The sequence below is a fragment of the Ailuropoda melanoleuca genome, chromosome 1 (assembly GCF_002007445.2).
Source record: "Ailuropoda melanoleuca isolate Jingjing chromosome 1, ASM200744v2, whole genome shotgun sequence".
Classification (NCBI taxonomy): Eukaryota; Metazoa; Chordata; class Mammalia; order Carnivora; family Ursidae; genus Ailuropoda; species Ailuropoda melanoleuca.
The window spans coordinates 143,081,641-143,104,046 of NC_048218.1; the positions used below are offsets into that span (position 1 = coordinate 143,081,641).

The following is a 22,406-nucleotide window of genomic DNA, read 5'->3' on the forward strand; positions in this document are numbered from 1 at the left end:
TAAAGGACATGTTCAACTATTACTGCTAGTGGGTCCCGCACCTGGGCTAACAAGGAAGATAGGCTTTAACATTTACCAAGGTCAAAATGACTCCGCAAAACCTCAAAGCATGGGCTCTTAACTCTGCCCCGAGCACACATTGAACATCTGCTTCATTAAAGAAAATAACCGAAAAGGAGTATTTTGAACACAAAAGATAAGAAAAAGGAATAAACTTCCCTCGTTCCCAGATTAAGTCATACAGCCCTGGATATACTAGAAACTTAAGATAAGAACTGCAACTTTCTGAAATGTCCTTTGTCTAATGATTTGCAACCTTTTATGTAAAAATGTATGTAACCTACACCAAATGTTCCCTTGCCAGAGCACTCCCTTCTTTTTTTAAAAAAAATTTTAAAATTTAAATTGAGATAATTAACATATAATGTATTATTAGTTTCAGAGGTAGAGGTCAGTGATTCATCAGTCTTATATAACAACACCTAACACCCAGGGCTCATTTGTCTGTAAATGGGAGGAAGAGGACAGAGGCAGTGCAAGCTTGTGACTACTTTGTTTTCTGTTCTCTTCCCCTTCCTGAAGCAAGGAGATGGGAGAAGGGCAAGGAGTACAAGGAATTGTGTATGTATATGTATAGGTGGAGGGGTGGATGTAGGAAGAGAACAAAATATTTACCTTCCATATATATATTTGTTGATACCAAGATGAGGTAAGTGGCACATTGGTGTGGCTCCCTCGGTTTGATTTCCAAAAACTGAGGCGAGGCTTTTCCTTCTATATTCATCTTATTTAAATCTCTACTTTCACAGTGAATAAAGTAATTCACAATTCAGTATATTCATAAGGGTGATAGAATTAAAACAGATTTTATTGATCTATAACCAGTTATGATGTGACAGTGGATACTGACTGTTAGTCTGAAAATGCATTTTATTTTTTTATTTATAGTAATATTTTTTATTATATTATGTTAGTCACCATACAGTACATCCCTAGTTTTTGATGTAAAGTTCGATGATTCATTAGGCGTATAACACCCAGTGCACCATGCAATACGTGCCCTCCTTAATACCCATCACCAGCCTATCCCATCTCCCCCCGAAGCCCTCAGTTTGTTTCCCAGAGTCCATATGCAAAATATATTTTAAAACATTAAACAAGCAACTCTATTGTGTGCCAAACTCTGCGTGTAGACGCATTTCATATCCTCAAAAACCTTATAATTCATTCAGCGACATAAAAGCAAAATCTGTGATTTACAGGTAAGCCAATAATGTTATCAAAACGCCATGGGATAGACAGAGGGAATAAAAGCATAGATTATGAACAAACATATGTGAGTTAATGTAGCTTCTTAAATTATTTCTATGTCATATGCTTGGGGCCCTTCAATGGAAAATGCTAGGTAGAAGGACACTCTTTCTATGTTCCCACCACTCCTGAGTGGACCCGAATAAACAGGTATCACTGGTATTTTAATTTTTTTCTCTGTTCCATATTCCATAGAGATTAGCTTGCCTTCGGCCTGACCAGTTAGACGACACAAGAGGTCTTTGACTTCTTTTTTTTTCCACACGTCTCCACTTGGCGAGAGAGAATTTACATTTTGTGCTTTATTGAAGTATTGCTCTATCTCGGCCTTGCAAACAAGACTGTGGAGCCCCTTCTTCTTCCCCAGGTAAAACAGAGTGCTTGCTTGCTTGGACCTGCACATGCTTCTATACTGCCTCTTGAAGGTTCTGTTTAAGGATGAAACATACTTTTCCATGAGTTTGGAATCTTCATCTAGTTCTTGATTTTCTGGCCAGAACAGAAGGCAGGCCAAAAAATAAGGGTCTGGATATTGATAACTTGGTCCTATGGATAGCAACGCTTCTCGGAGCAGTTTTTTCAGTATGCTAAGTGGTTGGATGGACTTGGAGTGGGGTTTTAGACAGTTAAGAATAATGTTAGCTAAAATGAAATTTAATTTCTCCTTTGTCAGCTGCTTATTTGGGTTTTGCCTCAGTAGGAAAGAATATTTGTTCACTATATTTTCCATGTTGGTTGCAGCCTCTCTGTGATTTGGATTAAGATATTCCAGGAGTCCAGAAAACCTATCTGCTCTCAAAGCTTCTAGACCTTTCCTGAAACTCTCCTCTTGGAAAAACTGACTCTCTTTACTTTGTAGCAAACCCAAATCCAAACAGCAGAAAAGTTCCCCATATTTCCTGAAACAACGAGTGATTTTCTTGTTTAATGAGATTTCTACTGTTTCTTTTTGGGTGTTCCTCATTTGCAAAAGAACAATATAATCATTAAAAAAGTCAAAGCACCTTTTCAAATCTGATTGTAAATTTTCTAAGTAGGATGTGAACTTGCTAAGGGCCAAATAATATTCACATTTTGGATTTGTGGGAGTCATCCCCTTTCCTGATAAAAAGTCTGCCATAGCTTTTTTAGAGAATTCATTTTCTTTGAGGAAACAAGGTGTGAGCTGGAGAATCTGAATAGCGTAAAGACCAACTTCTATTTCACCCACGAAACCGGCCGTGTTGTATGTGTCATATTTTCTTTGCAACTTCTGTGGTCCCCAGGGTTCCGTTTCGCAGGCTTTCCTCTCGGCTTGTTCTTGGGATTTTTTAAAAGCTTTTGAGGCGTTTTCAGCGGCTTCCAGGAGGCATATTAGATCATTAACTGTAATATCCTTGGCGTTTTTCATTTCATCCAACCGCCATTTGATTCGACTTTTGTAGACTTGACCAAGTGTATCTGAGATATAGGAATTTTTAGGTGCTTTCTTTTTGGCCTCGTTTGCCCAATCTAGAGCAGTACTAAAATTCTTCTCTTTAATGTAGAAATATCTTGCTAAGGCCTGACAAATGAACGCATTTTGTGGGAATCGAAGAGTCCCAGCCATCAAGACCTTTTCAATTTCTTCATTCTCTAAAGCTTCGATTAATGGGGCAAACAAAGTGTCTGTTTCATCCCCATACTCCTTGCGCTGTCTTGTAAGCAGAAGAGTTTGCACGTCATGTTGAAATTTTTCTCTTCCTATTCCAGAAACATAGAATAAATCCTCCTTTAAGATCTTCAGTGCAATTTGACACTTATTCAAGTTATAGCTGTTTTCCAGTTCTTTCAGACAGAAGATGGCAATCAAAGGATGAATGATGCGCACACCTGTGTATCTCCCAAATTCTGCGACTTCTGTGTTTATTAGAAGTGTAGAATAGGCTCCCATTTTGTCATCTAGGCTTTCGGGTTCCCAGGGGGTACTAGTGTATATGATTCCCAAAAATATTTCACACTGTGATACTGAGATTGTAGAATCAGTAACATAGGAGTTGAGTAAAGCCAGGAAAGAAATGAGCTGTCCTTCCTTGCTGTCCACATTCTGTCCTTTTAGGATATTCCGGACTACATTTTCTATATATATTTCATTAAAATTGCTTTTCAAGATCATGAAGGAATAAAAGTTTTCACAGTTCTTGTGTTGCTTCTCAATTTCTTCCAGTTTGGCCTCAAAAGCTCTTTGTTCCTTGGGAGAAAGTTGGTAGGTGAGGGCAACGCTGTCTGCCAATTTTGCAGTTTCGTCAGGATTCTGGGATCTCATGCAGTTTAGGATAATCACCAGTGTTTTTTCATATCTCAAACCCTTCTCTGCTAAAATGGAATCGATGGCATTCTGCAGGACATAAACATTTTCCTGGTCTTCAAAATCATCCACAAGGAGAAGTACGGGAAAGTAATCTTCAGGGCTGGTTGCCTTATAGGTAATTAATTTGGTCACTTGTTCTACAATTTCTCCAAAATCCGTCGTTTTGTTTTTTAACACAGCACATCTAAAGCTTTTCTTTAGGTCCCAGAGAACATTCATAGCCAATGTCGTACCCCCACAGCCTGGATGGTGATAAAGATTGATAATTTTTGCAAATACTGGTTTAGGAGAGTCTGCCCAGCACTGGATCAGATCTTTAAGCTTTTCATAACTATCCCTTTTGACAAAAGCTGAAGAATAGTTTTCAGAAGAAAAATAGAAGTTCCACCAGGATACTTTGCCACCTCGATAAAAGTGTTCCTCTTTTGATGTCTTAAATTCTTGGAATTTAGATTCATCTTTCTCTATGTCTGTGTCTTTACACTCATTTTCACAGAGGATTTCCAGTGCAGTCAAGGTATCCTCTTCCTTTTTCTCTAAGATAACTGAAGCAAATCCATGGGAGGGCAAAAATCTTCTTGATGACTGAGTCACTGGTTTTAGTTTAAGGATAGTACTGTTTATCAGTTCTAAATTTAAAGTCGAAATACTGTGGTTTGTTAATTCATCTGCTGCTGTCAGTCTTGTTTGTAGCAGATCCTTCCATCGTTGATAAATCTGTGAGTTTACACAGATACACAATATATTTTCCATTCCTTTGAGAGCCTGGTAGAAAGCACAGAAAGTTTCAATAAGGGGATCTCCTGGGCTTTCCACTGAAGAGAGTAATAGAAACACTACCAAAAATTTCCCTCTTGTCATTATATTTTCATCTGTGAGAAATAAAATCAGCTTCCTGACTTCAGAAGCTCTTTCTCTGTGCCATAAATGTGGTTCTAGAGGCTTATAGCTCTCATTTTTCAAGTCTGACCTGCCATTGCAGAAGATCCAGCTGGGCTGCTCATAAAGATTCAAACTAGAAATTTTCTCCCTTATGTTATTTGACTTTTCTTCAAACTGATTTGGAAAGTGAAGATTTGCTACTCGGCTTTTTTTGTAAGCTTTGACCACCCCCTTGCTCACAGATTCGGGATCAAACTCCAGCACAGCAAACCATTTCATTTCCTTTAGAAAATCTAAGTTCTTTGTTTGATTTGGATGGCATTTATTTGTTACAAGAATGTACCAGCTGTAGTATGAATTATCCAGTGAGTCTCGGTTGCCTATGAGAAGTTTCACCAGCTTTTGTCCTTCACTCTCCTTCTTATTTGCCTTCACCTCATATTCTTCTTCAGCCACTTTTCTAGATGTTGCTACTGACTTAAAATTTTGTGAAAATTCTTTGTAAGCTATATCCCGTTGCTTGACATTGGCCAGGATATCCTTAGAGCTGGGCCCATCTCTCACAAACAGTGAAAGGTCTTGGTTTGGTTTCCATGTTTCGTTTTTACAACTTTGCATCCTAATTAAGAAATATTTTTCTCCACATACAGAATATTTTGGAATAACATCTACTTCAATGACAAATCTGTCAGATGGTGTATTGTTCTGCAGTAGGACTTCCACAAACCTTGGCTCCCGAATGCACTTCTTGGCTTCATTGATCTCATTTCCTTCAAAGTATTGTCTGATCATTACATTAAAGTGGTCAATGAAGGCATCCTTACTGGTGACTTTCACACCAACAATTTGTCCGTGGGGTTTGTTCTTGACTCCAAAATGGATAGTGCCATTGGTGCGTGAATTCATACAAGCTGATGCAAATCGGAAGACTTCATTGCTAAATTTCATCTTAATGTCCTTTTCTGTGGCTGCTTCTGTATTTGTGAGGGCTTTGAACTCATGTATTGGGTCTATGAGATTGAGTGGGCCAGTTTCAGGTTGTAGAATACTATGTTCTATGTAACGTTGGCTGTTATGGAACTGATCAAAAGGATATGGCATACAAGTCAACTGTTCAGTTTCTGTCCTATCCTCATTTTGGTCTTCAGTGGTCACTTCTTCATTTAATGCATCTTCTTTCACAAGAATCGATTCTTGTTCTTTGGTATCTCTCATCTCTCTGAGATCATGATCATTATTGGATAACACTGATTTTTCCTCTTCCTTTTTCATCTTTTGTGGTTTTTTTGGGTGTTCTTTTTTGGAGGGTTTTGTATGATCTACTTGTCCAGAATCCTGATTGTTACTTTCAGAGGAGCTGTTATTCAATCTGTTATATGCACGTTTTATCAAAAGTGCCGGACCCCGTGGTAGCCCCATTTCTCTAAGATCATTTTCAGTTAATTCCTGCAGAACTAATCCAGTTACTTCTTCAGTGAGCAGAATCTGCCCATATTTTTCATCAATCTTAAGGTCTTTTGTTACCCATTGTTTCACATGCTCTTTGGTCCAGTCGTTGATAATTTCAGGTAGATTTACTTGTTCACTCATTTCAACTTGCAATTTTCTTCCTTAGAAAAAGCAATACAATAAATATTTTAGTATTATACTTTATCATGGAAATCATAGTCAATTATGTATGTAATTTGATATAAACAACACATACAAAATATTGTTCAAGGTTGACTTTTGAAACTACTTGATACTTATTTTTAATGTTTTATAGTCCCAATTAATGCCCTTATTTCCTAGATGATTATAATTGTGATTATGAAATGAGCAGTAGCTTCTAATTAGGGTGACATATACCTTTATTCACATAGTAATTTTCCTGTATAGGCTTAACTTGGTGAAAGTTGGGTTTTTGTAACTTAAACCCAGAATCTTAAGTAACACAGGCATTGGTGCCCATGGCTGAATATTGCAAATAAACTTTAAAATATAAAACTGGACAAGTGGGGGGTGCCTGGCTGGCTCAGTCGGTAGAATGTGTGACTCTTGATCTTGGGGTTGTGAGTTTGAGTCCCAGATTGGGTGTAGAGATTAATTAAATAAAACTTAAAAAAAAAACTGGATAAGTGGAGGTGGGTTGGGGAATAGGAACTTCCTTTCTCAACTAGGAAGAAGGCCATCTTTGTTACATAGTGATGAAGCAGCCAGTTAATTCATCACCCACTGTCTTTTGGAACTCAAGCTGTTAGGCTACCAAGGTGGAAAGAGATGTGGCAGCAAAATGACATGATAATCAATTCGGTTGGCTAATTCTTGTGGCTCTCAGAGGTACCAAAAGAGTTAGCTATAGTTCAAACAGGTCTGGCCTGAGTGAAATTAGATAAGAAAAATAGTATGAGTTTTAAAATTTGTTAAAACCATTTCAGCCTATGTAGCAACATTTTTCTAGATATGTCTTCTGAGGCAAGTGAAACAAAAGCAAAAATAAACTATTGGGAATTCATCAAAATAAAAAGCTTCTGCACAGCAAAATAAACAATAAACAAATTTAAAAGATAACCTACTGAATGGCAGAAGATATTTGCAAATGACATATCTGATAAAGGGTTCATATCCACAATATATAAAGAACTTATTCAACTCATTACCAAAAAAACAAATAATCTAATTAAAAATGGGCAGAAGACATGACTAGACATTTCTCCAAAGAAGACATACAGATGGCCAACAGACACACAAAAAGATGCTCACCATCATCAGGGAAAGGCAAATCAAAACTATAATGAGAAAGAAGAGGAAGATGGCAGCAGAGAAGGAGGACTCTAGGTTTGTCACATCCCACAAACACAACTGGATAATTATCAAATTATCCTAAATACCCCAGGAATCAACCTAAAACAGCAGAATACACATTTTTCTCAAGTGCATACATAACATTCTCCAGAACAGATATTAGGTCACAAAACAGACCTCAACAAATACAAAAAGACTGAAATTATACCATGCACCTCTTCTGACCACAGCATTATGAACATAGAAATCAACCACAAGAAAAAAACTGGAAAGACCACAAATGCATGGAGGTTAAACAACATGCTACTAAACAATGAATGGGTTAATCAGGAAATCAAAGAAGAAATTAAAAAATACATGGGAACAAATGAAAATGAAAACACACAGTCCAAAACCTTTGAGATGCAGCAAAAGTGGTCCTAAGAGGGAAGTATATAGCAACACAAGCTTATCTCAAAAAGCAAGAAAAATCTCAAATAAACAATCTAACTGTACACCTAAAGGAGCTAGAAAAATAACAACAAACAAAGCCTAAAGCCACCAGAAGGAAGGACATAATAAAGATTAGAGCAGAAATAAATGATATAGAAACTAAAAACACAATAGAACAGATCAATGAAACCAGGAGCTTGTTTTTTGAAAAAGTTAGTAAAATTAATAAATAAAGTGAACCTTTAGCCAGACTTATCAAAAAGAAAACAAAAAGGACCTAAATTGTTCACCATGATCAAGTGAGATTTATTCCTGGGTTGCAAATTAATTAGCATGACACATCACATTAATAAAGGAATGGATACCTGAGGCAACTGTGTGGCTCAGTCAGTTAAGTGTCTGACTCTTGATTTCAGCTCAGGTCATGATCTCAGAGTTGTAAGATCCAGCCCTGCATAGGACTCTGAGCGGGCATGGAGCCTGCTTAAGATTCTCTCTCTTCCACCACTCCCCCTACATCCCCCCCACAAGAAAGGAATGGATAAGAATCATATGATCATTTCAATAGATGCAAAAAAGCACTTGACAGTGTACAACATCCATTCATGATAAAAACTCTCAACAAAGTAGGTTTTGAAGGAACATACCTCAACATAATAAAGGCCATATATGAAAAACCCACAACTAATATCATCCTCAAACTCTCCATGTTCAGGAACAAGACAGGGATATCCACGCTCACCACTGTTATTTAACATAGTACTGGAAGTCCTAGCCACAACAATCAGACAGCACAAAGAAATAAAAGGGATTCAAATCTGTAAGAAAGAAGTAAGACTTTCACTCTTTGCAAATGACATGATACTCTATATAGAAAACCTGAAAGACTCCACCAAAAAACTGATAGAACTGATACACGAATTCAGTAGAGTTGAAGAAATCAAAGTACAGAAATCTGTTGCATTTCTATACAGCAATAATGAAGCAGCAGAAAGAGAAATTAAGGAATCAATCCATTTACACCAAAAACAATAAGATACCCAGGAATAAACCTAACCAAAGAGGTGAAAAACTTGTACTCTGAAAAGTATAAAATACTGATGAAAGAAGTTGAAGGTGATACAAAGAAATGGAAGACATTCCATGCTCATGGATTGGAAAAACAAAGTTTGTTAAAATGTCTATAATACCCAAAGGAATCTACACATTTAATGGAGTCCCTATGAAAATAGCAACAGCATTTTTCACAGAACTAGAACTAACAATCCTAAAATTTGTATGGAACACAAAAGACCCCAAATAGTCAAAGAAACCTTGTAAAAGAAAAGTGAAGCTGGAGGCATCACAATTCTGGACTTTAAGTTATATTACAAAGCTATAGTGATCAAAACAGTAATGGTACTAGCACAAAAATACACACATAGATCAGTGGAACAGAGTAGAAAACCCAGAAATGAACCCACAACTATATGGTCAATTAATCTTCAAAAAAGCAGGAAAGAATATCCAGTGGGAAAAAGTCTCTTAAACAAATGGTGTTGGGAAAACTGGATAGCTACATGCGAAAGAATGAAATTGAACCACTTTCTTACACCAAACAAGAATAAATTCAAAATGGATTAAAGACCTAAATGTGAGACCTGTAACCACAAAAAATCCTGGAGGAGAACACAGGCGGTAACCTCTCTGACATCAGCTGTAGCAACTTCTTTCTAGATACGTCTCCTGAGGCAAAGGAAACAAAAGCAAAAATAAACTATTGGGACTTCATCTTTCACACACTGAAGGAAACAATCAACAAAACTAAAAGACAACCTACTGAATGGAAGAAGGCATATCTGATAAAAGGTTAGTATCCAAAACATATAAAGAACTTACAGAGCTCAACACTGAAAAAATGAATAATCTAGTTAAAAACGGGAAAAAGACATGAATAGACATATTTCCAAAGAAAACATCCAGATGGCCAACAGACACATGAAAAGATGCTCAACATCACTGATCATCAAGAAATACGAATCAAAACTACAATGAGATATCCCCTCACACCTGTCAGAATGGTTAAAATCAACAACCCAAGAAACAGGTCAGGTTGTGGAAATAGGGGAACCCTCTTACAACACTGGTGGGAATGCAAATTGGTGCAGCTACTCTGGAAAACAGTATGGAGGTTCCTCAAAAAATTAAAAATTAGAACTACTATATAATCCAGTAATTCCATTACTGGGTATTTACCCAAAGAATATGAAAACACTAATTTGAAAAGATAGATGCACCCCTATGTTTATTGCAGCATTACTTCTAAGAGCCGGATTATGGAAGCAACCAAGTGTCCACTGATTAGATGAATGGATAAAGAATATGCGTGTATATGTGGTATATACACACAATGGAATATTACTTGGTCATAAAAAAGAATAAGATCTTGCCATTTGCAACAACATGGATAAATCCAGAGGGTATAATGCTAAGTGAGACAAATCAAAGAGAAACAGATACAATATAATTTCACTCATATGTGGAATTTTAGAAACAAAACAAAACAACAAGGTAAAAAGAGACAAAGAAAAACAGACTCAACTATAGAGAACAAACTGATGGTTACTAGAAGGGAGGTCGGTTGGGGGGAATGGGTAAAATAGGTGATGGGGGATGAAGAGAACCCTTATCATGATGAGCACCGAGTCATGTACAGAGTTGTTGAAAATTATTATACACCTGAAACTAATGGAACACTATATGTTAAGTATACTGTAATCAAACTAAAATAAAAAACAAACAACCAAATAAACAATCTCAGCCTAAATCATTGATGTGAGAGTAATTCAGGTCCCACAGTTACCTACTTTGCAGAGTTGCAAGAACTTAGTATCCCGGAACACCCTGGAGCAGGGATTCTCAACTTGGGCTGAGCATTAGAATCACCTGAGACTCCACATCCTGATAATTTAATTGGCTGAGAGAGTGGGAGGAGAGTTCAAGCATTAGTACTTTTCAAAATCTGTTGGTGTCATTCTCTTGTGCAGATGAGGTTGACAGCAGTTCTCTACACATAGTGTCCAGATCAATGGCATTAGCACCACCGGGAAGCTTTGTAAAAAATGTAAATTCTCAGGTCCCACCCCAACCTAGTGAATCAGCATTAAAAAGGGAATCAATAGAGTGGTTTAAATAAAGGAAAACAAGAAAGTGAAAATATTATAAGGATAAATAGATTAAAAGCATTAAGTATCAAACAAAACAAAAATATTAAACTATAAAGAGAAAATATAAACATTTTAAAAGATTTGTAATTTTTTTAAATGAAAGATTTGAAAGATCCTAGTTTAAAAAAAGATCGTTTTACATGAAAGATTTAAAGATCCTAGGTTTTTATATAAACAAGTCACAAAGTCTAGCCAAACTGTAAATTTGACCCATCTGTGTTTGGGGTTTCTTGCAGAAGCTTTTCCAGAGGGTTTTCTTGGGGTCATATGTGAAGGATGAGCTAAACTGAGGCCTCAGCTTATAGCCTATATCAGCCAGAGAAGAAACGCATGCTAGTCATTTATGGCGTGAATACCATAAACACTTTAAATAATTTACCCCGTCTATACGCATGCTACCGCCGGGCATAGCAGCTTCTGCTTGCTTGCATAAAACTTTCCCAGTGCCTTAGTGTCCTGAATCCTCTTAGTCACTTTGGCTTCATTCTGCAGGACACACCTAGTCCTGAGCCAATTAGTAGAACTATAAGCAACTGGCACAATGAACATTATAAACATATTTCATATTATCAATTCCATTCACTTACAGTGTAGTTGGAAGGGGTCTTAGAATTAGCATACATATCGCAACCAGAGATAAATATCACCTGCTTGTTCACTCGACAAATATTTATTAGGCACCTATCAGGCATCATGCTCAAGAAAACTAGAGGTGACCAAAAGAGATGTGAAGTTCTTTCATAGGACTAAAAGTCCAGTGGGGAAAATTTTAAAGAGAAGGAAGAACCATACAGACATATATTCAAAACAGTTTATCATGACAAACTGTGATAGTGCTTTGTGTAAGAAACAATAAGGGGCAAAGGACTGGGATCTGTGAGGAGGAGTGTCACTAGGAGGAAAGTGGGGACACTGGGCAGGTGAAGTTAAAGTGGAGCTTCTGGAGTAGGGTAGGAGGAAGGTAGAGGGAGCAAGTCTGGGGGACAGAGTGAAGGGAATAAGGAATAGTCTACCTGGTAGGATTTCCAAAGGCCTATCTAGTGGGTCCAAGGAGATGGGTGAGGTGGTGCTCAGCAGTGGGCTGTCCCTGCGTCTGCCCCCAGAGCCAGATGCTAGGCCTGTCAAAGAGAATTCCTGGGCAGGGGGAATTACTAACCAGGACATGACTCCTTGAACCCAGGAGCCTGGAGGCTCATCCCTGATCCTCCTGTCCCTAGGTGTCACCTCAGATAAGACTGAAGGAGAGGTTCTGCCTTTCCTCTTTACAAGCACTATATGGAGCCAATAGGATAAGCAGTTATTAATAAGCATATTCTTAATGAAAGATTTTTTGAAGTCACTTTGGAGAAAAGGCTGAATAAAAAAATGATTACTGTATTATTTTTAAATTTAGTCTTAAAATGTTTCATACCTTAACAATTTGCTGAATACTTGCTTTTTATATATTTTAATATATTTTGACCTGCTTTCTGTAGGCAGCTGAGGGGAAGAGGCAGTCATGCCCTCAGACTCTATTCTCATCACAATTTTTGGTGGCTCCATAGACACCTAGATGATCCTTCAATATACTGGCATTTCTGTCATGACTGCTTCTCGTCCAGTGATCTTGACCTCCCTCCCAAATCCACTGTTATGGTGACACCATTGACCTTATCACAAACTGTTATGGGTTGATTTGTGACCCCTCCACACAAACTTATGTGTTTGTGATAGATTAAATGGGGTCACTTATGTCAAGGGGTTTAAGATGGAGACAGGAGGCCATTAAGGAGATGGGCCTTATTCATGTCCTCACTGGTAGAACCATAAACTTTTAAACTGGGCCAAATAGAAAATATTCCAAGGACTCAGTCCTAACACTTGCAATTTGCTACGTGCTAGCAAGACATTTTGCTTAGTGATAGTCTTAGCAATCAATTATATTCAATCAAGATGAGTTTTCTGCCCCCAACACCAATCAAAAATTCTTTGTAAGCAACGTATAGAGGCATTCCCTTTTTTTTTTATTAAAGATTTTATTTATTTATTTGACACAGAGAGACAGCCAGCGAGAGAGGGCACACAAGCAGGGGGAGTGGGAGAGGAAGAAGCAGGCTCATAGCGGAGGAGCCTGATGTGGGGCTCGATCCCATAATGCCGGGATCACGCCCTGAGCTGAAGACAGACGCTTAATGACTGTGCCACCCAGGTGCCCCTAGGCATTCCCTTTTTGCCTGACTTTTGCTTGGTGGAACACTATATGGGTTGCTACCCAAATCTGTGTACCCCAAATTGCAACTCTTTGATCCCAAATAAACTCTCTTGCTTAATGATCGCCTCCCGCCAAGTTTAGGTTGATGTGATGAAGTCCTAGCCCCAGTACCTTGAAATGTGACATTTTGGAACATAGGGTCATTGCAGATGTTAACATGAAGCTGTTAGAGTGAGCCCTAATTCAATATGACCGGTATCTTTATAGGAAAGTGAAATTTAGCCACAGAGGTTCATACACATACAGTGAGAATGCCACGTGCAGAATAAGGCAGAGATTGGGGTGATCTATAAGCCAAGGAATGCCAGAGATTGCCAGAAAACCACCAGAAACTAAAGGAGAGACAGGGAATTCTTCTCTTTCACAGCCCACAGAAGGAACCAACCCCACCAAAATCTTGATGTTGAGGACTTCCAGCCTCCAGAAATATGAGACAATACATTTCTGTGGTTTAAGCCACATAGTTTGTGGTACTTTGTTACAGCAACCCTAGCAAACTAATAGAATCACCAATGGCTACAAGCCTTCCAGCATCTCAGATTCAAATATCTCCCTCACTAGGATCTCCTGCCCCTTAGACTCACAACGTTTATGTTTTTTTAAAAGATTTTATTTATTTATTTGAGAGAGGGAGATAGAAGGAGCAGGGGGGAGCAGGGGGAGAGGGAGAGAGAGAATCTCAAGCAGAGTCCCCACCTAGCAGGGAGCCCCACACGGGGCTGGATCTCACAACCCTGAGATCATGACCTGAACCGAAATCAAGAGTCAGATGTTCAGTCAGGTGACTGAGCCACCCAGGCGCCCCTAGACTCACTGCCTTTAGTGCTCAAATTCTAATATTTCTTTAACACCAAGACCCATAACCCACCAATTCTAGATTCTATTACTTTCTCACTCCCATCCCCCTGCCCCTGTATCTCCTCACTGCCTCTCCCTTGTAACTAGCTTGATTTTTTTTTTTTTTGTTCATTCATTATAATCACTTGCTTTCTCCTCCCTCCACTTGTACTCTGCCCATGTCAGGAACATGGCTGGACAATGACCTTCTATACCCGACTGGTCTCACTTTAAAGACATTACCACTGTCTTCCAGCAGGCTGTTAGTGAGCTACCATATTATTTCCTGCTGTATTCACTCTCTCATTGTCCTAAATGGCTGTTTTACACATTCTCCTCTCTCATCAAATCTCCAACACCTCCTCAACATTGTCACTTTCTGCTGTAACCCTACTTCCTACTGCAACTTGGAAATTGAAGCAATCAGAAAAGAGCTTCCCTGAGCTCTACCCCTGTTCTGTTTCTTGACTTTTCTTCTGTTACTAGGTCCATACATTCTATTTTAGTTTCTGTTCTCTTAATTGACTGTCCGTACCTCTTGCTCTGGAGAGGAGATCCCACATCTCCAGGCTTCTTCTCTGGATATGCTCTCATCACTCTCCATAGACTTGTTCTGTCCAAGTCTGTGGCAATATCTTCTCTTAGTCAGAGTCCTCTCTCACCTTGTCCTCTGGGTGCCCCAAATATTGTAAGGAAGAGCTGTAGATTTTTTCTTCTGATTTAGCCCGTGATTACAGCAATTCCACTAGACTCCAGCACTCTCCAAGAAGCAACACATGAATGTTTCCTGCTTATCAGCTACTAGATGCCCAGAGACACACATGTGTATGTGTAATGTGGGGATGTTGGAAGGGCTTGTCTTTGTGGTACCTCCCAGGGAGGTGACGTCCCCCTCATTTTCTCTTTATTGTTTGAATTCTGTCTGGAACCACAGGGAGATGGGAGCACTCTTCTCAAATCGGAATGGCATTTGTTCTCCCCAAATCTGTCTTTTTATCTCTATTTCAGTTTGCCCCATTGTTCAAAGATGAAGACCCTTTATAACATCAAAACATTTCTCAGCTGCTCACTGCTATGATGGGAGCTGAGAAGATACATAATGATTTGAAGTTACTATATATTTGGTAACACTTTCACATGAATTTTGCACTCTGTCAGTTATACAAGCATCTTATAGAGTCTATAATCCATATTTGGCTGGAACTATGTATCTAATTCAAGGTGACCATTATTTGGGCAAAAACATTTTAATAATGCTTTAGTATAACTCTGTGGCCCAATCCGTGTCTTCAACCTTGTTTGGGGTGATTTGTTAATATTTATATAGAACTTCAATGTATTTCACTGTTCTGAGGCTTACAAAGGCCTTTCATGAACATTCTTTGATAGATTTACATCCTGGAATATTGGCATATTTTTTAAACATGAGGGACATTTATGTTTGGCAAGAGGCTACATAGTGTAAATAAAGGGGGAGGGGTTGTGATCAGGAAAACAGTATCATGATTAAATGTGTCTCCTCTCAGCCAACCTGTTTTCATTGTACAAGTGCGTGGGACCAGAACCAGTGTTGTCTTGGTTGGCATTTGGTTTTGTTCTGCTTCTTCAAAAGAAAAGCACATGAAACCTATATGTCTAAAATGGATAAAGGTGTTGCTCTACTTTCAGCTGGGGAGAAGACCTCAACCTTATCTCCTTTATTCTGTTCCGGGAAAATTTTGAACCCTGGAGTTCTCCTTATGAGTACTTGATTTCAGACCCATTCCTTAAGGACTTTTATTTTCTTTCTTTGGGGCTGATTAGGAAGGCTCAAAACAGCAGCTTTTAGGGCAAGCACTGGTGCCTACTCCAGGAAGCCGGGCCTCAGCAGCCCACAGGTATCTTTGCCTCTAGGAAAGAAGGCTCACAATCAGAGACCAGAAGGCCTACACCTGTTCTGATGTTCTTCAGCGCTGAAACTGCCAAGCAAGTTAGTGACATTTTCTGGAAGTGCATGTTGAAATGATGTATTTCTTCCCATAGTCTTTGTACAAGCTTGTTGTGAAGGAAGGCCTTAAATAAAATAATTGATCTTTAACACTTGATATCATCTTGAGTTTATAGGAGAGTTTGCCATAGCTGCACACGGTTACAATTTTCTACACAGATTGGTATGTTTCAAGTCCTGATCCTCTGATCTACATTTTACTTAGGTCTTTCTAGCCTCATCTCCAGAGTGCTCCAACTCTAGAAACACTCTGCACCATAGTTGCTAGAAGGTTTCTTTTTTTCTTTCTTCTTCTTCTTCTTTTTTTTTTTTTTTAAGATTTATATATTCATTTGACAGAGAGGGAGATCAAGGGAAGGGGCAGGGGGAGAGGGAGAGAAGGAGACAGACTCCCTGTTGAGTGAGGAGCAGGACCCCACCCGGTGACCCTCGGAGATCACAGCCTGAGCCAAAATTGAGTCCAACACCCAACTGACTGAGCCACCCATTTTTAAAGACTTCTATGGTCAGTGCAAGTTACATCTAATGATATATGTGAAAACGGCAAGATTTCTCGTTCCTTTTAGAATCGTTTCATTAGAAATAGCTCATGTACACTTGAAAATATATTCACTTTCAAAGTTCTGCTTTAGTTTTTAGAATTAGTTTTTAAAGAAAGCTTTTAAAACAAGTTGATGAAGCAGGTATCTATAATGATTAGAAACTTACCGAGGCTTTTCTGAAAACTTCCTTTTTACATCAGCAACTTGAAATAGGTCTTTATGAGGTTCTTTGATCTCAAGCTGTTAGATTAGTTGCCTTTTCTTGAAAATTTGCAAGAGTCATGTCCTGGAAATCATCTATGTCTGAGGAAGTAAAGATGTAGGCAGAACAGATCTGGCCCTTTTCCAGTTTTGCCTTTTGTTGAGAATCTGGTACCTCAAAAAAAAAATCATATCACAGAAGATTAAAATGTAATTGATTGGACTGTTGCTTAGGAAGTGTTTATGAGACAGATTTTCCCCCTAACTTTCTATTGTGAAAAATTTCAAACATATAGAAGATTTGAAAGAATAATGAAAAGAACATCCTCCATGGAGATGGCATCTCTTCCTATATTTAAATACTTTTTAATATTTAATTAATTAAAAATTAATATTTAAATACTAAATAAATTAGATAAACATCCAAAAATATGTTGCAGGCATTCTCTTTCCTCCCACATTCCACATTCAGTGTGGAGCAAGTCTGTAGGTAGGTGGTCTCTTCAAAACACGTCCCACGTCTGACCACCAACCACCACCTCCACCACTACCAACCCGGCCAAGCCCTGACCTCTCTCCTGGATGACGAGAGTGGCTCCCTCATTTGTTTCCCGCTTGCTATTATTGATCCTGCTGGGAACTTCCCCAAAATAGCAGCCAGAGTGACCCTGTACAAATGTAAAAAAAAAATGCCAGTATTCTTTCAGTCCCCCCAGTGGCTTTCCATTTGACACAGAGTGAAAGCCCAGCTCCTTATTATAAACTATAAGGCCTCACATGACCTGGCACCCTGCTACCCCTCTGATATTACATCTTGCTTTCATTTCCCTTTCTAAAGCTGGTCCAGTCCCCTGGTTGTTCCTTGCAGGCAGAACCTGCTTCTGCTTCTAGCCATCTGCTCGGTTTGTCTCCCTGGGAGGTCCCTGGATACCTGTGGGGCTCCTCCCTCCCTTCTCTCAGGCTTTTCATCTCCTATCTTCTTCTCACTGAGGCATCTTTGGCCAGCCTGCAGAAAACTTCATTCCATCTCCAAAGTTTCTGATCTCTCCTCTGGTTTCTTTCTTTTTTTCCCCTTCCTTTAAATATATATATACTTAGGATTTAACACAATAAAGTATTCCACATATTCCTACCTATTTATCTTGTTTCTTTTTCTGTCCATACCCATTATTCTGTGTACTTCATGAGGACAAGGATTTTGTTCATTTTGTTCACAGTGCCTAGCACAGAGTAGCTGCTTAACAAAAATTTGTTGAATGAATAACATTTTCTCAGGGTAGTTTAAAATAAGGACTTTTTGAAAACTCTTGAGTTAGCAATGTCTGGACCAAAGGACCAACGGATTTTGCTCATTTCACTAGGGCAATTCTTTCACTTGGCTTGAATCCCAGACAGAAATCTAAGAATATTTGTTTAATGTGTTGCTCATTAGGCAAGAACTAACTTTAGCTTCAATCATCTGGTCACAAAGAAGGGAAAGGAAATTTTGTCAAAAGGAAAGAAAGCTTAATAAATATGTGTCTCCTGCAATCCTTCTAGGCACCCCAGTTTCACAACATCCTGTATGATTTCTGCTGTGTCACTCACAGTTCCCAAATAAGGTCATTTCTCATACCGGGCTGGGCCTCTCTTCTGGGTCCTCAGTGTCAGAGCCTCAGCACCTCTGCTGTTCTCATTTGCTGCTGGTGCTCTGGAGAGCTGGTCTCCTGGCAAGGGCCTTACCCATTTCCACAGACGTGCTCTGTTCAGATCTGCTGCGATAGCTTCTCTTAGCCAGAGTCCTCTTGCTGTATGTTAACCACCTACCCTCTCTCTGAATATCCTAAAGACCAAGAGGACAGATTCCAGAGTCTCTCTTTTGTTTTAGACAGTGATTATAGCAATTCCAATAAGGCCCAACAGTCTACAGTTTTTGTTTTTGTTTTGTTTTGTTTTTTTAATTTTTAGTGAGCTCTACACTCAACGTGGGGCTCTAACTCTCGACCCAGAGATCAAGAGTTGCAGGCTCTTTCAACTGAGCCAGCCAGGTACCCCTTTTAAATTTGTTTTAAAGTTTATTTATTTCATTTTTTTAAGGCTTAACATGCTAGAAATGAAGCAGCACATCAGGAATTTCCCTCTGCAGCTTTCAGGCCTCTATACACAGCCAGTGACTCACTTTGTGCTGTGTTCAGTGCCGCAAGGGGGGAATTTTGTGCCACCTAATAGATGGCAGCTTTCTTTCAATTCTTTTTGTTCAGATTCTACCAAGAGATCCCAGGGAGATAGATGCACTCTTCTGAGATAAGGTCACAGACATTTATTCCCCAAATTTGGAGTCTTCTTTTGTTAAATGGAAAAATCAGCAATACCTTGTCTTAATATGATATACTAAACTCTTTAATAATATCCTTGGTCTATTAGAATGTCAAAAGTTTCTCAACCTCCCTCTCCTGTTCATGACAGCAGTTGTGAACATATAACAATTTGAACCTATTATATTCGATAATATTTTTAAAATAGTTTATACTCTATCAGTTATAAGAGCATCTGCATATATATTGTTGGAGCTAAGTAAAGATCAAAATGACTGATGTGGACAAATTCTGAGGCTGACTTGACATAACTCTTGACTTCCTAGGGGCCCTCATCTTCCTGTTTTGAAACAATTATAAACACACATCTTTTCAGTAATAACATTAATTATTGGCAAAGTAGTTATAGGATGCCATCCTCCAGCAACTACTCCAGTTTTCTCTCTTTAGTTATTGAACAAGAAGCACTGAATCATCCAAACACTTACAGTCGAGCACTGGTGCCCACCCACCCTCATCTCAGGGGGGTCCTCGGAGCACCCCAGATATTGATGCCCTGAGGACTTCTGTTCTGCAGGACTCTTAGAGCTGACGCTAGGGGAGAGATGTTGTAGAATCCTGATGTTAGTCTGGGAGGGCTATACACACCCCCTCTACAGGTCTGACGAAATGAAACTACACACAAGCAAGTTAAGTTTCATTTCCCGAAGTTAAGTTTCTATTTCAGTTTTTAACCAGATTGCTGTAAAAAATGAATGTGAAGGGAATTCTAACAAAGAAAAATAACACTTCGGAGAGTATTATCTTTGACTAACCGTAAAACTTCTAATAACATCTTAAGTTATGGAAGACAGAATTTTGTATAATTGCACATAACCACAGGTTCCTTTACAACCTTTAACGTTTATATTCCTGAACTTTGCATTGTTTCTCTGTTGTCTTTCCCACTGCCCTATACGACCCGGAAAGCTCACCACTCCAAGTACACGTAACGGTACATTTCTTTTTAGAGGAACATTCGCAAAGTTAGCTTCAGTTTAATATGTTGGTATGTATTTAATCCACTGATACTTTTAATCACTTTCAGTATCTTTACAAGCAATCATTTATATAGGAACACATGCGTTTATATAAAAACTACAGCTGGAATTATAAAAAAATAGCCGTCCCATAAGCAGAAAATATAAAGGTTTAATGATGCAGTAACTTACCAAGATTTTCCTGAAAACTTCCTTCTTTTTATATGAGGAAATTGAAGCAGTTGATTTTAACCTTCGTTTTCTTGATCCTTTCCTGATGGCCAGGAGACAAAAGATTGTAAGATCCTTTTGAAAAACTAAGCAATTAAGTTGTGGAGTTCTCTGGTCTCCTGATACTCTGACTCCTCTGAGGGCGTGTAAGATCTGCAGTGAAGAAACAGAATGAGGAAGTAGAAATGCAGGGAGTTTCACTTTTGCTTAAGAATGATTTATTTGGATTTGGAAGGATGTAAAATATCAGAAAGTTAACATCACAGAAAATTATCAAAAAATTTGAACTATTGCTTAGAAACTGTTCATCAGACAGAATTTTAAGTCATAAAAGTTAAGAAATTGCAGTGGGAAAACACTTAAAAAAATATAGGGAAGAACAATAAAATCTCAATGTGATCTAAGTGCCTATTATGGGATGAATTATGCTCCTCCAAAATTCATATGTTGAATTCCTAATAGAATGTGACTGTATTTGGAGATTGGGTCTTTAAAGAGACAGGTAAATTGAAAGGAGGACGCTTGGGTGGACTCTAATCTAACATGTCTGGTGTCTTTGTAAGGAGAGATTAGGACACAGACAAACAGAAACAGAAAAGACCATGTGAAAATACAGGGAGAAGAGAGCCATCTATAAATCCCAATGTTGTCACACGAGTTTACACTCCATTTGTAGTGGATTAAAAATTCTCCTTATTTTACATCCTTGCGAACTCTTGGTATTATGAGACTTTCTAATTTTTTTTAAAGATTTTATTTATTTATTTATTTGACAGAGATAGAGACAGCCAGCGAGAGAGGGAACACAAGCAGGGGGAGTGGGAGAGGAAGAAGCAGGCTCATAGCAGAGGAGCCTGATGTGGGGCTGGATCCCACAACGCCGGGATCACGCCCTGAGCAGAAGGCAGATGCTTAACCGCTGTGCCACCCAGGCACCCCAAGACTTTCTAATTTTTGTCATTCAAGTCCATGTGAAATCACATCTGTTGTGGTTTTATTTCCATTTTCCTCATTACTAATGAGGTCAAAAATGTTTACAATGGTATAAAAGTGATATGCTTTCAGTAAATCCATACTTCGAATTTTGAAAAATTTTTCGTATGCTTAAGGCTGTTTATGTTTCCTCTTCTATGAAATTCCCATTCATTTCTTTTGCATATTTTCTATTAGATTGGTCATGTTTTTCCTATTTATTTTAGGATGCTTTAATATATCAATTCATACTAGAAAATTTCTAGTGATTTTCCAGCTAAGACTTTATGAAAAATTTTGAAGTATTTCAAAATACTTTTGGAAAAATTTCAAGATATTTATACTAAGATGTTTACTGAAGCGTTTTGGTAATTCCAAAGAAAAATTAGCAATAACCTAATTGGCCATAAATAGAAATTGGTAATATAGTCATACAACTGAAATATAGCCATTAAAAATAATTTTAATACATCCCTATTGAAATGGAATGATTTCCAGAATCCAAGGGAAATAATTCAGGAGTAGAATAGGATTTATTGTATAATCCCATTCATGAAAAAAATTTTTTTGAAGAATTTAACAGTATGCAAATATAGACTCTGCATACAAACATGTACACATAAGCTGGTATATGCATGAAAACTTTTGATAGATAACAGGAAATTACATGGTTACATCTAAGGAAAGGGACTGGTGCTTAAGGGTAAGAATAGATTTACTTTTTTTTTTTTAAGATTTATTTATTTTAGAGAAAGTGTGTGCATGCAAGAGCTGGGGGAGGGGCTGAGGAAGAGGGAGAGAGAGAATCCCAAGCAGACCTTGTGCTGAACACAGAGTCAAATGCAGGGCTCAATCTCACGACCCCAAGATCATGACCTGAGTGGAAATCAAGAGTCAGAGAGCCTAACTGGACTGAGCCACCCAGGCACCCTGAGATTTACTTTTAATTGTATTTTTTTTCTGTTCTATTTTATTTTTTTATGTCATGTATTGCTTTTATTTATATTTTATTTATTTATGAAAAATTTGGACTTGTTAGAATGTATGATACAGATATACATGTGTGGAGGGAGGGAGAAGTCTTGGATCATTTCTAAATTTTTAAATTTGAGAAACAAGTTGAATGGT

The 22,406-nt window shown here is 38.2% G+C and overlaps 1 protein-coding gene across 12 annotated transcripts; it reads right to left on the reverse strand.

Annotated features, from left to right (window-relative positions):
• Nucleotides 1-841: 841 nt before the first annotated feature.
• Nucleotides 842-20,469, reverse strand: SAMD9L (sterile alpha motif domain containing 9 like). Of its 12 annotated transcripts, none has more exons than XM_034667732.1 (5): nt 20,268-20,469; nt 18,485-18,584; nt 17,334-17,430; nt 16,728-16,930; nt 842-6,132 (listed from the first exon to the last, which is right to left on the reverse strand). In XM_034667732.1, the coding sequence occupies exon 5, from the start codon at nt 6,110-6,112 to the stop codon at nt 1,355-1,357; it is 4,758 nt and encodes a 1,585-aa protein (XP_034523623.1). In that variant the 5' UTR covers nt 6,113-6,132; nt 16,728-16,930; nt 17,334-17,430; nt 18,485-18,584; nt 20,268-20,469; the 3' UTR covers nt 842-1,354. The 12 variants fall into 12 exon arrangements, with proteins under 12 accessions (XP_034523623.1, XP_019654153.1, XP_019654151.1 ...); XM_019798594.2 differs by having other exon boundaries at nt 16,728-16,937; XM_019798592.2 differs by having other exon boundaries at nt 18,378-18,584.
• Between the last annotated feature and the right edge of the window lie 1,937 nt (nt 20,470-22,406).

Bases quoted from the DNA above. Each gene is read 5' to 3' on its own strand.
- SAMD9L (XM_034667734.1), bottom strand. From the start codon at position 6,112: ATGAGTGAACAAGTAAATCTACCTGAAATTATCAACGACTGGACCAAA.